Here is a 17098-nt window from a genome sequence, read left to right on the forward strand (position 1 = left end):
TAGTACACTCCGTTAGCAGGCAGGCAGGTAAGCACCTCAGCAAGGCAAAAGCTGAGGTGTAGAGTTGTCTGGAGTGTTTTTTTTGGGGGCCTTTTTGTTTTGTTAAATAAAAGAAAAATAAAGCAGTTATTTTTTAGTTTAAAATTTAAAGAGACAGTAACGTTTCTTTTTTTGGGGGAAATTTTCTAAATAAAATATCATTTTCCCTGTTTGTTTATTGGTGATTAAAGATGGACTAAGAAACCCTGGAAGATGTTACATATGTTGTGTTTTGATCCTAATGTAGAAACACCAATCCCTTTCTGTTCCTCATGTATTGTGTTCATTTTACATTACAGGGATAGACGTTTTCCTGAGCCAACATTGTCTAAGGTGGATGTTGTTCAGGAGTTTTCTAAAATGTTCGAAATATGCCGCAGCTTTCTCCTCAAGCGTCCCAAAATTTAGTGTCCATACAGCCAGTGCCCTGCGCTTCCTCTATGATCCCAACTGGAGTTACCTTGCAAGACATTGCTTCCCTAATGTCATCAGCAGTATCTGACGAGTTTCTGCTTTTCCCATGCTGCAGGGAAAGCGCTAGAGGAAATGTAATCAATCAGTGAATAAGGTTGCTGACACAGTAGTGGCTATTCTGAATGTTCCTTCCCAGAAACCTGAAGAGGAGGATATTTTGGTAGCATCTGAGGGGCAAATCTCAGACTCAGTGTAATACCTTTAGCTGATACTGAAGTTGTTTCTTTTAGGTTTAAGCTTGAACACCTCCATTTGTAACTTAAGGAGGTTTTAGCTACCCTGGATGACTTCGACACTATCGTCGTAGTCAATCCTAAGAAGTCTAGTAAACTAAACAAGTATTTTGACGTGCCTTCCATGGTGGAGGTATTTCCTGTACCAGATAGGGCTACAGAGATTATTGCTAAGGAATGGGAGAGACCGGGTATCCCTTTTTCTCCATCCCCTATATTTAAGAAGATGTTTCCTATAGCAGACTCTATCAAGGAGTTTTGGCAGACGGGGCAATTTCCACGCTAGCCAAGAGAACAACTATTCCATAGAAGATAGTTGTTCCTTTAAGGATCCTATGGATATGAAGTTAGTTGTTGCTCAAGAAAATGTATGTACACCAGGGTTTACAATGGCAACCTGCGGTTTGTATTGCTACTGTCACTAGTGCGGCAGCATACTGGTTTAATGCGTTGTCTGATTCTATTTGGACAGGCACTCCCCTAGAAGAAATCCAGGATAGGATCAAGGCCCTTAAGTTGGCCATTCCTCCTTGCAAAACATCTCCAGTTCAGTTAGGTTTGATGGTTGCCGAGCATGGACAGCCCTCTTCAAATTACCCCACAGATTTTAAATGATATTCAGGTCTGGGGACTGGGATGGCCATTCCAGAACATTGTACTTGTTCCTCTGCATAAATGCCAGAGTAGATTTTGAGCAGTGTTTTGGGTCTTTTTCTTGTTAAAATATCCAGCTCTGGCGTAACTTCCACTTTGTGACTGATTCCTCAACATTATTCTCAAGTATGTGCTGATACTGAGTGGAATCCATGAGACTCTCAACTTTAACAAGATTCCCAGTACTGGCACTGGTCACACAGCCCCACAGCATGATGGAACATAAACTAAATTTCTCCTACATTGGTGTATCCGGTCCACGGCTTCATCCTTGTGGGATATTCTCATTCCCTACAGGAAGTGGCAAAGAGAGCACACAGCAGAGCTGTCCATATAGTTCCCCCTCTGGCTCCGCCCCCCAGTAATTCTCTTTGCCGCTCTGAACAAGTAGCATCTCCACGGGGGTGGTAAAGAGTATGTGGTGTTAGTTGTAGATTTTTATTTCTTCTATCAAGAGTTTGTTATTTTAAAATAGTGCCGGTTTGTACTATTTACTCTACAACAGAAAGTGAAGAAGATTTCTGTTAAAAGAGGAGTATGATTTTAGCACCAGTAACTAAAATCCATTGCTGTTCCCACGCAGGACTGTTGAAACCAGAGAACATCAGTTGGGGGGAACATTTTGCAGGCTTAACTGCATCAGGTATGATCAGTCATATTTCTAACAAGACCATGTAATGCTAGAAGACTGTCAGAAATTCCCTCTGGGATAGGTAAGCCACTTTTTCTTAGACTCTGTATAAAATGATGGCTTATATTTAGGGCTCTATGCTGGTTGACACTATTGTGGGCTTTAAAATCGATTGCTTTTTAGCATGTTTTTCTCTATAAATAAGGTGTTTTTCAGATTTTAAAACACTTTTAGGGTTTAATTTCGGCCTGGCACTTATTTGGACACCTAAATTTAGTCAGAAAGGCCCCTCCACTCTGGAATGAAGAGGGATGAGGCCTCATTTTCAGGCCTAAATTGTGCAGTTGTTTTTGCCTAGGCAATCCATGCAGCTTCATGTGGGGCATCACAAAAGACTCCAGAGAGGCTTATTTCCTACTAAAATAATCCCTAAGGAAGGTAAATGGCCACAGGAGAAGCTGTGGCTAGTACTGTAGTGTGTTAACTGGTTAATAACTGTTATTAGCTCCGGTTCGGGCATTAAGGGGTTAATTGGTCTGAAAATTTGTGTGCAATCTTTTCAAAGCATTAAGGCTCTGTGGGATGTTTCTTTCATGGTTTTTTGATGTTTCAATAATAATGTGTGCACTTTTATTATTTAAAGAGACAGTAACGTTTTTGTCAAAAATAATTTTTATTGCATTGTAGTTCTGTTTAAGTCTGTCAAACATGTCTGAATCTTCAGATAGCCTATGTTCTGTATGTCTAAAGGCCAAGGTGGTTCCCCCATTAAATTTATGTGTGAAGTGTGCCATAGCGTCCAAACAGCTTAAGGACAGTACAATCACACTTAAAAATATAGCCCAAGATGATTCTTTAGCTGAAGGTAGTGAAGATAGCTTGCTTTCGTCTCCTTCTGTGTCAACACCAGCTATGCCCGCGCAGGCGATGCCCAGTATATCTGGCGCACCAATTGCGATTACTATGCAACAATTAGCATTTTTTTTATCCAAACTGCCAGCTTTTCCTAGGAAGCGTGATTGCTCAGTTTTAAACACAGACAATGAGCAAGCAGACGCAGAGGATAATTTATCTGTAGTGCCCTCACATCAATCTGACTTGGCGGTGAGGGAGGGCCTGTCTGAGGGAGACATTTCTGACAGGAAAAGTTTCTCAGCAGGCAGAGCCTGATACTTTAACATTTAAATTTAAGCTAGAACACCTCCGCGCCCTACTTAAGGAGGTTCTAGCTGCACTTGATGATTGTGTGATCCTTTGGGGATCCCAGAAAAATTGTGTAAAATGGACAAGTTCCTAGAGGTCCCAGTACACACTGATGCGTTTCAGATACCTAAGATGGCGGATATCGTGTCTAAGGAGTGGGAGAAGCCAGGTGTACCTTTTGTTCCCCCTCCTATATTTTAGAAAATGTTCCCAATTGTTGACCCTAGAAGGGACGCGTGGCAGACGGTCCCCAAGGTAGAGGGGGCAGTTTCAACGCTAACTAAGCGCACGACTATACCATTAGAAGACAGTTGCGCTTTCAAAAAATTAGAAGGTTTACTTAAGGGAATATTTGTTCTACAAGGTTTCCTTCTTCGACCAATTTCCTGCATTATTCCTGTAACTACTGCAGCGGCTTTTAGTTTGAGGAACTGGAAAACTCTCTCCAGAAGGAGACTGCTTATGTCGAAGTCATGGATAGAATTCACGCCCTAAAGCTGGCTAATTCTTTCATCACAGATGCCGCTTTGCAAGTAGCTAAACTAGCGGCGAAAAATTCTGGTTTTGCCATCGTGGCGCGCAGAGCGCTTTGGCTAAAATCATGGTCGGCTTATGTGTCGTCCAAAACAAAATTGCTTAATATTCCTTTCAAGGGTAAGACCCTATTCGGGCCAGAGTTGAAAGAGATTATTTCAGATATCTCTGGGAAAGGGCCATGCCCTTCCACAAGGTAGAGCCTTCAAGGCTAAAAAACAAGGCCAATTTTCGTTCCTTTCGCAACTTCAGGAACGAACCTGCTTCAACCTCTACCGCTACTAAGCAAGAGGGTAAAGCTTACTAGCCCAAGCCAACATGGAAACCTTTCGAGGGCTGGAACAAGGGTAAACAGGCCAAGAAGCCTGCTGCTGCTGCCAAGACAGCATGAAAGGGTAGCCCCCGATCCGGGACCGGATCTAGTAGGGGGCAGACTTTCTCTCTTTGCTCAGGCTTGGGCAAGAGATGTTCCGGACCCCTTGGCACTAGAAATTGTCTCTCAGGGGTACCTTCTAGAGTTCAAAGACCTTTCCCCAAGGGGAAGGTTCCACATGGCTCACTTATCTTTAGACAGATAAGGAGACAGGCATTCTTACTTTGCGTACAGGACCTTTTAAAAATGGGAGTGATACACCCAGTTCCGACAGCAGAGCGAGGACTGGGTTTTTACTCAAACCTGTTTGTAGTTCCCAACAAAAAAAAAAAAGGAACTTTCAGGCCAATTCTGGACTTAATTTTTTTTAGAAAAAATTCAAAATGGAACCATTCGGACAATTTTAAGAATGTTCCAGGATGGTCAATATATGACTACCGTGGACTTAAAGGATGCGTATCTGCATGTTCCGATCCACAAAGATTACCTTCAGTTCCTGAGGTTCGCCTCTTTGGACAAGCATTATCAGAATTTTCACAAGGGTGCTAGGGTCCCTTCTAGCGTTGCTAAGGCCAAGGGCATTGCAGTAGCACCTTACCTAGACGACATGTTAATACAAGCGTCGTCCTTTCACAAAGTGAAGACTCATTCAGACATTGTCCTAACCTTTCTAAGGTCTCACGGGTGGAAGGTGAACATAGAAAAAAGTTCTCTGTCCCCGTTCACAAGGGTTCCCTTCCTGGGAACAATAATAGACTCAGTAGAAATGAAAATCTTTCTGACAGAGGTCAGGAAGTTAAAACTTCTGAACACTTGTCGAGTTCTTCAATCCATTCCTCAACCCTCCATAGCTCAATGCATGGAGGTAATAGGACTCATGGTCGCAGCAATGGACGTGGTTCCATTTGCTCGAAATCATTTAAGACCATTGCAACTGTGCATGCTCAAACAGTGGAATGGGGATTATGCAGATTTGTCTTCCCAAATTCAAATGGACCAGAAAACCAGAGACTCACTCCTCTGCTGGTTGTCTCTGGATCACCTGTCTCAGGGAATGAGTTTCCGCAGACCGGAGTGGATCATTGTCACGACCGACGCCAGCCTCCTAGGCTGGGGCACAGTCTGGGAGTCCCTGAGGGCTCAGGATCTATGGTCTCGGGAAGAATCTCTTCTCCCGATAAACATTTTGGAATTGAGAGCGATATTCAATGCGCTCCAGGCATGGCCTCAACTAGCGGAGACCAAATTCATCAGATTTCAGTCGGACAACATGACGACTGTAGCTTACATCAATCATCAGGGGGGAACAAAGAGTTCCCTGGCGATGAGGGAGGTATCCAAATTCATCAAATGGGCAGAGGATCATTCCTGCCATCTATCAGCAATTCACATCCCAGGAGTGGACAACTGGGAAGCAAATTATCTGAGTCGTCAGACTTTCCATCCGGGGGAGTGGGAACTCCACCCGGAGGTTTTTGCCCAGTTAACTCAACTAGGGGGCATTCCAGATCTGGATCTGATGGCATCACGTCAGAACTCCAAAGTTCCACGTTACGGGTCCAGATCCAGGGATCCCAAGGCGACATTGGTAGATGCCTTAGTAGCGCCTTGGTCGTTCAATCTAGCTTATGTCTTTCCACCGTTTCCCCTTCTCCCCCGGCTAGTAATCGAACAGTAGAAGGCTTCGGTAATTCTGATAGCTCCTGCGTGACAAGCAGGACTTGGTATGCAGACATGGTGAATATGTCATCGGTTCCGCCATGGAAGCTATCTTTGAGGATAGGACCTTCTAATTCAAGGTCCATTCGAACAGGGTTTTCGGATTCAGTATAGATACCCTGATCCAGGTTAGAAAGCCTGTCACCAGGAAAATTTACCATAAGATATGGCGGAAATAGCTTTGTTGGTGCGAATCCAAGGGTTACTCATGGAATAAGATTAGGATTCCAAGGATATTGTCTTTTCTCCAAGAAGGATTGGAGAAAGGTTTGTCAGCTAAGCTAGTTCCTTAAAAGGACAGATATCTGCTCTGTCTATCCTGTTACACAAGCGTCTGGCAGAAGTACCAGACGTTCAAGCGTTTGCACAGGCTTTAGTCAGAATCAAGCCTGTCTATAGACCTGTGGCTCCTCCATGGAGTCTCAATTTAGTTCTTTCAGTTCTTCAAGGGGTTCCGTTTGAACCTTTACATTCCATAGATATTAAGTTATTATCTTGGAAAGTTTTGTTTTTGGTAGCTATATCTTCTGCTCGAAGAGTTTCTGAGTTGTCTGCTTTGCAGTGTAATTCACCCTATTTGGTGTTCCATACAGATAAGGTTGTTTTGCGTACCAAACCTGGTTTCCTTCCAAAAGTGGTTTCCAATAAGAATATTAACCAGGAAATAGTTGTTCCTTCTCTGTGTCCTAACCCAGTTTCTAAGAAGGAACGGCTGTTACACAATCTTGATGTGGTTCGTGCTTTAAAATTCTATTTAAAAGCAACTAAGATTTCAGACAAACATCGTCCTTGTTTGTTGTCTATTCTGGTAAGAGGAGAGGTCAGAAAGCGACTGTTACCTCTCTTTCCTTCTGGCTGAAAAGCATCATCCGAAGGCAGCGACTTGGTCTTCACTGCATACATTTGCCAAATTTTACAAATTCGATACTTTTGTTTCTTCGGAGGCTATTTTTGGGAGAAAGGTTTTGCAAGCAGTGGTGCCTTCCCTTTAGGTTACCTGACTTGTTCCTTCCCTTCATCCGTGTCCTAAAGCTTTGGTATTTGTTCCCACAAGTAAGGATGAAGCCGTGGACCGGATACACCAATGTAGGAGAAAACAGAATTTATGTTTACCTGATAAATTTCTTTCTCCTACGGTGTATCCGGTCCACGGCCCGCCCTGGCATTTGGTCAGGTTTAAATTTTTATTTTTGTACACTACAGTCACCACTGCACCCTATGGTTCTCCTTTTTCTCCTAACCGTCGGTCGAATGACTGGGGGGCGGAGCCAGAGGGGGAACTATATGGACAGCTCTGCTGTGTGCTCTCTTCCTGTAGGGAATGAGAATATCCCACAAGTAAGGATGAAGCCGTGGACCGGATACACCGTAGGAGAAAGAAATTTATCAGGTAAACATAAATTCTGTTTTCTCCTACATTGGTGTATCCGGTCCACGGCTTCATCCTTACTTGTGGGATATTCTCAATCCCTACAGGAAGTGGCAAAGAGAGCACACAGCAGAGCTGTCCATATAGCTCCCCTCAGGCTCCGCCCACCCAGTCATTCTCTTTGCCGCTCTAACTAGTAGCATCTCCACGGGGGTGGTAAAGAGTATGTGGTGTTTAGTTGTAGTTTTTTATTCTTCTATCAAGAGTTTATTTTAAAATAGTGCCGGCTTGTACTATTTACTCTGCAGCTGAAAGTGATGAAGATTTCTGCCGAGAGGAATATGATTTTAGCACCAGTAACTAAAATCCATTGCTGTTCCCACGCAGGACTGTTGAACCAGAGAACTTCAGTTGGGGGGAACAGTTTGCAGGCTTATCTGCTTCAGGTATGATCAGTCATTTTTCTAACAAGACCTAGTAATGCTAGAAGACTGTCAGCAATCCCCTCTGGGATAGGTAAGCCATTTTTCTTAGATGTTCCCCATTCTTGACGCTAGAAGGGACGCGTGGCAGACGGTCCCTAAGGTAGAGGGGGCAGTTTCAACACTAGCTAAGCGCACAACTATACCAATAGAAGACAGTTGCGCTTTCAAAGATCCTATGGATAAAAAATTAGAAGGTTTACTTAAGAAAATTTTTGTTCAACAAGGTTTTCTTCTTCAACCAATTTCTTGCATTATTCCTGTAACCACTGCAGCTGCCTTTTGGTTTGAGGAATTAGAAAACTCGCTCCAGAAGGAGACTTCTTATGATGAAGTCATGGATAGAATTCACGCCCTGAAGTTGGCTAATTCTTTCATTACAGATACCGCTTTTCAGTTAGCTAAATTAGCGGCAAAAAATTCTGCTTTCGCAATAGTGGCGCATAGAGCGCTTTGGCTAAAACCGTGGTCGGCGGATGTGTTGTCCAAAACAAAATTGCTTAATATTCCTTTCAAGGGTAAGACCCTATTCGGGCCAGAGTTGAAAGAAATTATTTCAGATATCACTGGGGGAAAGGGCCATGCCCTTCAACAGGATAGACCTTTCAAAGCTAAAAGTAAGTCTAATTTTCGTTCCTTTCGCAATTTCAGGAACGGACCGGCTTCTACCTCCTACAGCCACTAGGCAAGAGGGTAACACACCCCAGCCCAAACCAGCATGGAAACCATTGCAAGGCTGGAAAAAGGGTAAACAGGCCAAAAAGCCTGCTGCTGCTACCAAGACAGCATGAAGGGGTAGCCCCCGATCCGGGACCGGATCTAGTAGGGGGCAGACTTTCTCTCTTTGCTCAGGCCTGGGCAAGAGATGTTCCCGGACCCCTGGGCACTAGAAATTGTTTCTCAGGGGTATCTTCTAGAATTCAAGGACCTTCCTCCAAGGGGAAGGTTCCACATGTCTCGCTTATCTTTACACCAGATAAAGAGACAGGCATTCTTACATTGCGTAGAAGACCTTTTAAAAATGGGAGTGATACACCCAGTTCCAACAGCAGAACAAGGACTGGGATTTTACTCAAACCTGTTTGTAGTTCCCAAAAAGGAAGGAACTTTCAGGCCAATCCTGGACTTAAAGATCCTAAACAAATTCCTCAGAGTTCCATCATTCAAAATGGAAACCATTCGGACAATTTTACCAATGATCCAGGAGGGTCAATATATGACTACCGTGGACTTAAAGGATGCGTACCTGCATATTTCTATCCACAAAGATCACCATCAGTTTCTGAGGTTCGCCTTTCTGGACAAGCATTACCAGTTCGTGGCTCTTCCCTTCGGATTGGCCACTGCTCCCAGAATTTTCACAAAGGTGCTAGGGTCCCTTCTAGCGGTGTTAAGGCCAAGGGGCATTGCAGTAGCCCCTTACCTAGACAACATTTTAATACAGACGTCGTCCTTTCACAAAGCAAGGGCTCATACGGACATTGTTCTAGCCTTTCTAAGGTCTCACGGGTGGAAGGTGAACATAGAAAAAAGTTCTCTGTCCCCGTTCACAAGGGTTCCCTTCCTGGGAACAATAATAGACTCGGTAGAAATGAAAATCTTTCTGACAGAGGTCAGGAAATTAAAACTTTTGAACACTTGTCGAGTTCTTCAATCCATTCCTCAACCCTCCATAGCTCAGTGCATGGAGGTAATAGGACTAATGGTTGCGGCAATGGACGTGGTTCCCTTTGCTCGAATTCATTTAAGACCATTGCAACTGTGCATGCTCAAACAATGGAATGGGGATTATGCAGATTTGTCTCCCCAGATTCAGATGGACCAGCAAACCAGAGACTCACTCCTCTGGTGGTTGTCTCAGGATCACCTGTCTCAGGGAATGAGTTTCCGAAGACCGGAGTGGATCATTGTCACGACCGACGCCAGCCTCTTAGGCTGGGGCGCGGTCTGGGAGTCCCTGAAGGCTCAGGGTCTATGGTCTCGGGAAGAATCTCTTCTCCCGATAAACATTTTGGAATTGAGCGATATTCAATGCGCTCCAGGCATGGCCTCAACTAGCGGAGGCCAAATTCATAAGATTTCAGTCGGACAACATGACGACTGTAGCGTACATCAATCAGGGGGGAAAAAAGAGTTCCCTGGCGATGAGGGAGGTATCCAAGATCATCAAATGGGCAGAGGATCACTCCTGCCATCTATCAGCAATTCACATCCCAGGAGTGGACAACTGGGAAGAGGATTATCTGAGTCGTCAGACTTTCCAATCCGGGGGAGTGGGAACTCCACCCGGAGGTTTTTGCTCAGCTGACCCAGCTATGGGGCACTCTAGATCTGGATCTGATGGCGTCACGTCAGAACTCCAAAGTTCCACGTTACGGGTCCAGGTCCAGGGATCCCAAGGCGACATTGGTAGATGCCTTAGTAGCGCCTTGGTCGTTCAATCTAGCTTATGTCTTTCCACCGTTTCCCCTTCTCCCCCGGCTAGTAGCCAGGATCAAACAGGAGAAGGCTTCAGTAACTCTGATAGCTCCTGCGTGGCCACTCAGGACTTGGTATGCAGACCTGGTGAATATGTCATCGGTTCCACCATGGAAGCTGCCTTTGAGGCAGGACCTTCTAATTCAATGTCCATTCGAACATCCAAACCTAATTTCTCTGCAACTGACTGCTTGGAGATTGAACGCTTAATTCTAGCTAAGCGTGGGTTTTCGGAATCAGTTATAGATACTCTGATCCAGGCTAGAAAGCCTGTCACCAGCAAAATTTACCATAAGATATGGTGGAAATATCTTTGCGGGTGCGAATCCAAGGGTTACTCATGGAGTAAGATTAGGATTCCAAGGATACTATCTTTTCTCCAAGAAGGATTGGAGAAAGGATTGTCAGCTAGTTCCTTAAAAGGACAGATATCTGCTCTGTCTGTTTTGTTACACAAGCGTCTGGCAGCCATGCCAGATATTCAGGCGTTTGTACAGGCTTTAGTCAGAATCATGCCTGTCTACAGACCTGTGGCTCCTCCATGGAGTCTAAATTTAGTTCTTTCAGTTCTTCAAGGGGTTCCGTTTGAACCTCTACATTCCATAGATATTAAGTTACTATCTTGGAAAGTTTTGTTTTTAGTAGCTATTTCTTCTGCTAGAAGAGTTTCTGAATTGTCTGCTTTGCAGTGTAATTCACCCTATCTGGTGTTTCATACAGATAATGTCGTTTTACGTACCAAACCTGGTTTTCTTCCAAAAGTGGTTTCCAATAAGAATATCAACCAGGAAATAGTTGTTCCTTCTCTGTGTCCTAATCCAGTTTCTAACAAGGAACGTCTGTTACACAATCTTGATGTGGTTCGTGCTTTCAAGTTTTATCTAAAAGCAACTAAGGACTTCAGACAAACATCGTCCTTGTTTGTCGTCTATTCTGGCAAGAGGAGAGGTCAAAAGGCGACTGCGACCTCTCTGTCTTTCTGGCTGAAAAGCATCATCTGGTTGGCTTATGAGACTGCTGGAAGGCAGCCTCCTGAACGAATTACAGCTCACTCTACTAGAGCTGTGGCTTCCACATGGGCTTTCAAGAATGAGGCTTCTGTTGAACAGATTTGTAAGGCAGCGACTTGGTCTTCACTGCATACGTTTGCCAAATTTTACAAATTCGATACTTTTGCTTCTTCGGAGGCTATTTTTGGGAGAAAGGTTTTGCAAGCAGTGGTGCCTTCCGTTTAGGTTACCTGACTTGTTCCCTCCCTTCATCCGTGTCCTAAAGCTTTGGTATTGGTTCCCACAAGTAAGGATGAAGCCGTGGGCCGGATACACCAATGTAGGAGAAAACAGAATTTATGTTTACCTGATAAATTTCTTTCTCCTACGGTGTATCCGGTCCACGGCCCGCCCTTTCATTTTGGTCAGGTTTAAATTTATTTTTTGTAAACTACAGACACCACTGCACCCTATGGTTCTCCTTTTTCTCCTAACCGTCGGTCGAATGACTGGGTGGGCGGAGCCTGAGGGGAGCTTTATGGACAGCTCTGCTGTGTGCTCTCTTTGCCACTTCCTGTAGGGATTGAGAATATCCCACAAGTAAGGATGAAGCCGTGGACCGGATACACCGTAGGAGAAAGAAATTTATCAGGTAAACATAAATTCTGTTTTTACTGTGGCTAGCAAGTGTTTGTCTTGAAACGCTGTGTTCTTTTGCCGCCATGCATAACACCCCTTGTTATGACCAAATAACTCAGTCTTTGTTTCATCAGTCCACAGCACCTTTTTCCAAAATGAAGCTGGCTTTTCCAAATGTGCGTTTGCATACCTCAAGCGACTGTTTGTGGCGTGTGTGCAGAAATGGCTTCTTCCGCATTTCTCTCCCATACGCTGAATTGTTGAACGATGCACAATGACACCATCTGCAGCAAGATGATGTTGTAGGTCTTTGGAGTTGGTTTGTGGGCTGTTTTTGACCATTCTCACCATCCTTTGCATTTGCCTCTTCAATATTTTACTTCTGGTCTTAACAAGAACTGTGCCTGTGGTAATCCATTTCCTCACTATTTTCCTCACAGTAGACACTGACCGCTTAAATCTCTGCAATAGCTTTTTGTAGCCTTCCCCTAAACCATAATGTTGAACAATCTTTCTGGTCATTTGAGAGTTGTTTTGAGGCCCCATGTTGCCAATCTTCAGAGGAGAGTCAAAGAGAACACCAATTTGCAATTGGCCACCTTAAATACCTTTTCTCATGATTGGCTGCACCTGTCTATGAAGTGCAAGGCTTAATGGGCTCACCAAACCAATTGTGTGTTCCAATTAATCAGTGCTAGGTAGTTACAGGTATAAATATATATATATATATATATATATATATATATATATATATATATATATATATATATATATATATATATACACACACACACACTTTATAATTATATTAAATAATTATTTATCATTTTTTTTTATTAAAGGGTCGAAGTGGTTTTGCAGAAAGAAACGCAGCCTGTGGTCGGATAATTTGTGATATTGAAATTTCTGCAAAGGAGTTAATTCGATGTAAAAGCTATAATTTGTCTGAGCTGGTAAATCAGATACTGAAAACAGAAAGAATTGTCATCCCTCCTGAAAACATCCGCAATTCGTACAGGTAAACTATTCTGTTAAATGATAAAGGAGGAATGCGATTTTCATTTGAAAAACTGTGGTATTCTATGCTGTATGTCTTAAAATACTCAGAATGTTTAAGAAATTGTTTCACTGTTTTACAGAGTCAAAGTAAATTATTTTGTCAAATTGTGTATTTCTTTCCTAAGATATGGTGAGTCCAAAACGTCCTCAATTACTGTTGGGAACAAATATCTGTTTATAGAACATATGATTATTGGCTCTTAAGGAACATCTGTCCCTCTTAATGAGAATACATATTTTAGAAGAGAAGCTAGGGATACCTTTCTCCTGGTCTCTTGTCCTTAAAGGGACACAACCCAAATTTTTTCTTTCGTGATTCAGATAGAGCATGCAATTTTAAGCAGCTTTCTAATTGACTCCTATTATCAATTATTCTTCGTTCTCTTGCTATCTTTATTTGAAAGACATCTCAGCTATTTTTTTGGTTCAGACCCTGGACAGAGCTTGTTTATTGGTGGGGGAATTTACCCACCAATCAGCAAGAACAACCCAGGTTGTTCAAAAATGGGCCGGCATCTGAACTTAATTCTTGCATTTCAAATAGATACCAAGAGAATAAAGAAAGTTTGATAATAGGCGTAAATTTGAAAGTTGTTTAAAATTGCATGCTCTATCTGAATCACAAAAGAAAAATATTGGGTTCAGTGTCCCTTTAAAGGGCTTTCCTGTTGCTGACTCCATTAAAAATACACGGTGCCTTAAGTAGAAGAGAACATTTCTACTGTGGCTCAGAGAACTTTGATCCCTATATAGGATAGCTGTTCCTTTGCAGATCCATGAATAAGAACCTGGAGGTTTATTTGTTCATCTAGAGCGATGCCTTGTCTAATTAGACTTGCTGTGCTAGCCTGTGGGGCATGGTGGCTGACATATTGGTTAACTGAGAAGCCTACCTGTGGCTTAGGGCTCGATTTATCAAAGCCCTACAGCTGCAAGTTCTCACTTGCTCGCCGTAATTTTAACAAGCAGCGGTCACCAGACCGCCGCTTTCCTAACCTTCCCTAACCTCTTCGCCACCTCTAAGGTGGCAAAATTCAATCTCTGTGGTTGAGTCTGACCGAGGAGATTGACAGCTCCTGCCCGAGCCTTATTGGCTGTGCGCGGGCAGGGGGCGGGATTGCACGCAAGTGCAAATTGCACTTGTGTTCAATGGTGATTACCTGCGGGTAATTTCGCCCGCCACAGGCGAGCTGAGGCGTACGCCTCAGCTTTGCTAAATCTAGCCCTTAGTGACACAGCCTAGGCTTTATGACACTGCAGATGCAGGTTCAATATCCAATGTGGCCAAGACATGTGACAACCGTGGCCACATTTGGAATATATTTGTATATTATTATTCCCATTATCCGGGATCTTCTCTAAGGGGTGCCGAAGCTGAGATTCGTCATCCTAGAAAGACTCTCTCAGGTCTTGGGCAATTGCAAGGATGCCCTTCTGGATGATATATGGTTCAGGTGTCATCCTCCTTCGAGCAAACTCTTTTTCAAGAGATTTTGTCTTTTTTGTTCCCATAAATGGGAAGCGTATCTGGGGAAGAGTTCCCTTGTTCCATCTACAAGGGTGTTATTTTTTTTAAATTTGTTTTTTGGAATCTTAGGAATATTCTCATAGATAGGAAGAAATCTTTGATTGTCTGACCTCTGATAATAGATTCTCTCTTACTTATCTCTACAGTCTACTGTTCTAAGAGCAAGCTCTAGTGATCCAGTAGATAGTTTAGCCATTTTGTAACCAGAGGGATGGGAGTTTGAATCCAGCTGCTGCTGATTTTCCCTTTACTTTTCAATAGCTCAATGCATGGAGGTAATTGGTCTGATGGTTCAATGGACATCATCCCTGTTCTCGAGTCCATTTGAGAGCTCTGCAGTTATGCATGCTCAGTCAATGGATCAGTGCCCAGTCAGATCTCATTGAGTATAGATCTAGTTCAGCTTTAAGAGACTCTTTCCCGTGGTGGTTTTCTCTGAAGTATCTGTCTCTGGGTGCATATTTCCGGAGCCTTTCCTGGGGGATTGTGACTGTAGAAGCCAGCCTCCTGGGCTTGGGAGCTGTCGGGGACACATTAAAGGGGGAAGGACTTTGGACTCAAGAGTAGTCTGCTCTCCCCATCAACATCTTGGAGTTGAGAGCTTGGCTTAGTCCGGTTTATCAGGTTCCAGTCAGACAGTGTCACCTTGGTGGCTGTCTATCTACCATCCACATTCCAGGAGTGGACAACTAGGAAGCGGACTTCATGAACAGACAGACCTTCCATACTGGAAGTTGACTCTCCAACCGAAGGTGGTGTTCAGGTTAACACTCTAATGGGGGCTGCCGGAGTTGGATCTGATGGCGTCTCTGCAGTTCTTTGGGATTTCAGTTTAGGATACGTTTGCTCTGTTTGCTCTCTTTCAACGAGTCATTACTCTTATCAAACTGGAGAGAGCAGTATTTCTAATAGCTTCTGTATGGCCTTGCATGACCTGGTATGCAGAACTAGTGAAGATGTCATCTCTTCCTCCTTGGAGGTTGTCTCTAAGGACAAACCTAACACTGGCTCAGAAGCCAGTTACGGGTAAGATTTCTCCTGTTAAGTGTAGTCAGTCCACGGGTCATCATTACTTATGGGATATTAACTCCTCCCCAACAGGAAGTGCAAGAGGATCACCCAAGCAGAGCTGCTATATAGCTCCTCCCCTCTACGTCACACCCAGTCATTCTCTTGCACCCAACTAATAGATAGGATGTGTGAGAGGACTGTGGTGATTAAACTTAGTTTTTTATATCTTCAATCAAAAGTTTGTTATTTTAAACGGCACCAGAGTATGTTGTTTCCTTCTCAGGCAGAATTTGAAGAAGAATCTACCTGAGTTTTTGTATATGATCTTAGCGGACGTAACTAAGATCCGTTTGCTGTTCTCGGCCATTCTGAGGAGTAAGGTAACTTCAGATCAGGGGACAGCGGGCAGGTTCACCTGCAAAGAGGTATGTTGCAGTATATTATTTTCTAAGGAATGGAATTGACTGAGAAAATACTGCTAATACCGATATAATGTAAGTACAGCCTTAAATGCAGTAGTAGCAACTGGTATCAGGCTGATATGTATATATGTTTACACTTAAGTATTTCTGGGGAATGGCACTTCACTGGGAAAATACTGTATGCATATAATTTTTAGCCTAACTTGCAGTGTGAGCGACTAGCAGCAGGCTTTTTAATGACATTTCATATATTAGATTTTAAACGTTTACTGGCATGTTAAAACGTTTAATTATCTGAGGTACTTGGTGAAAATTGTTTTGGGCTTTATTTTCCACATGGCTGTCGTTTGTTTTAAATTAAAACAGTTTACTGAGCTTCCCTCACTGTTGTAGTGTGAGTGGGAGGGGCCTATTTTGGCGCTTTTACTACGCATCAGAAATTCAGTCACTGTCTGTCTTTTTCTCCCTGCATGATCCAGGACGTCTCCACAGAGCTCAGGGATCTTCAAAACTAGTTTTGAGGGAGGTAATCACTCACAGCAGACCTGTGAGACTGTGCTTGACTGTGATAAAAACGCTTATATTTCTCCAACATAGGTGTGTCCGGTCCACGGCGTCATCCTTACTTGTGGGATATTCTCTTCCCCAACAGGAAATGGCAAAGAGCCCAGCAAAGCTGGTCACATGATCCCTCCTAGGCTCCGCCTACCCCAGTCATTCTCTTTGCCGTTGTACAGGCAACATCTCCACGGAGATGGCTTAGAGTTTTTTAGTGTTTAACTGTAGTTTTTCATTATTCAATCAAGAGTTTGTTATTTTCAAATAGTGCTGGTACGTACTATTTACTCAGAAACAGAAAAGAGATGAAGAATTCTGTTTGTATGAGGAAAATGATTTTAGCAACCGTAACTAAAATCCATGGCTGTTCCACACAGGACTGTTGAGAGCAATTAACTTCAGTTGGGGGAACAGTTTGCAGTCCCTTGCTGCTTGAGGTATGACACATTCTAACAAGACGATGTAATGCTGGAAGCTGTCATTTTCCCTATGGGATCCGGTAAGCCATGTTTATTACGATTGTAAATAAGGGCTTCACAAGGGCTTATTTAGACTGTAGACTTTTTTTGGGCTAAATCGATTGATATTAACACTTATTTAGCCTTGAGGAATCATTTATTCTGGGTATTTTGATATAATAATATCGGCAGGCACTGTTTTAGACACCTTATTCTTTAGGGGCTTTCCCAAAGCATAGGCAGAA

General features: G+C 43.2%; 1 protein-coding gene across 1 annotated transcript in view; it reads left to right on the top strand.

Moving 5' to 3' along the window:
• POLA1 (DNA polymerase alpha 1, catalytic subunit) overlaps positions 1-17098 on the top strand; it is a 1417985-nt gene that overhangs the window by 294178 nt on the left and 1106709 nt on the right. The window contains exon 19 of the mRNA XM_053705268.1: positions 12660-12835. Coding sequence (XP_053561243.1) covers positions 12660-12835 — 176 coding nt within the window. The remainder of the gene's footprint in view (positions 1-12659; positions 12836-17098) is intronic.

Source organism: Bombina bombina, chromosome 3 (genome assembly GCF_027579735.1).
Source record: "Bombina bombina isolate aBomBom1 chromosome 3, aBomBom1.pri, whole genome shotgun sequence".
NCBI classification, from domain to species: Eukaryota; Metazoa; Chordata; class Amphibia; order Anura; family Bombinatoridae; genus Bombina; species Bombina bombina.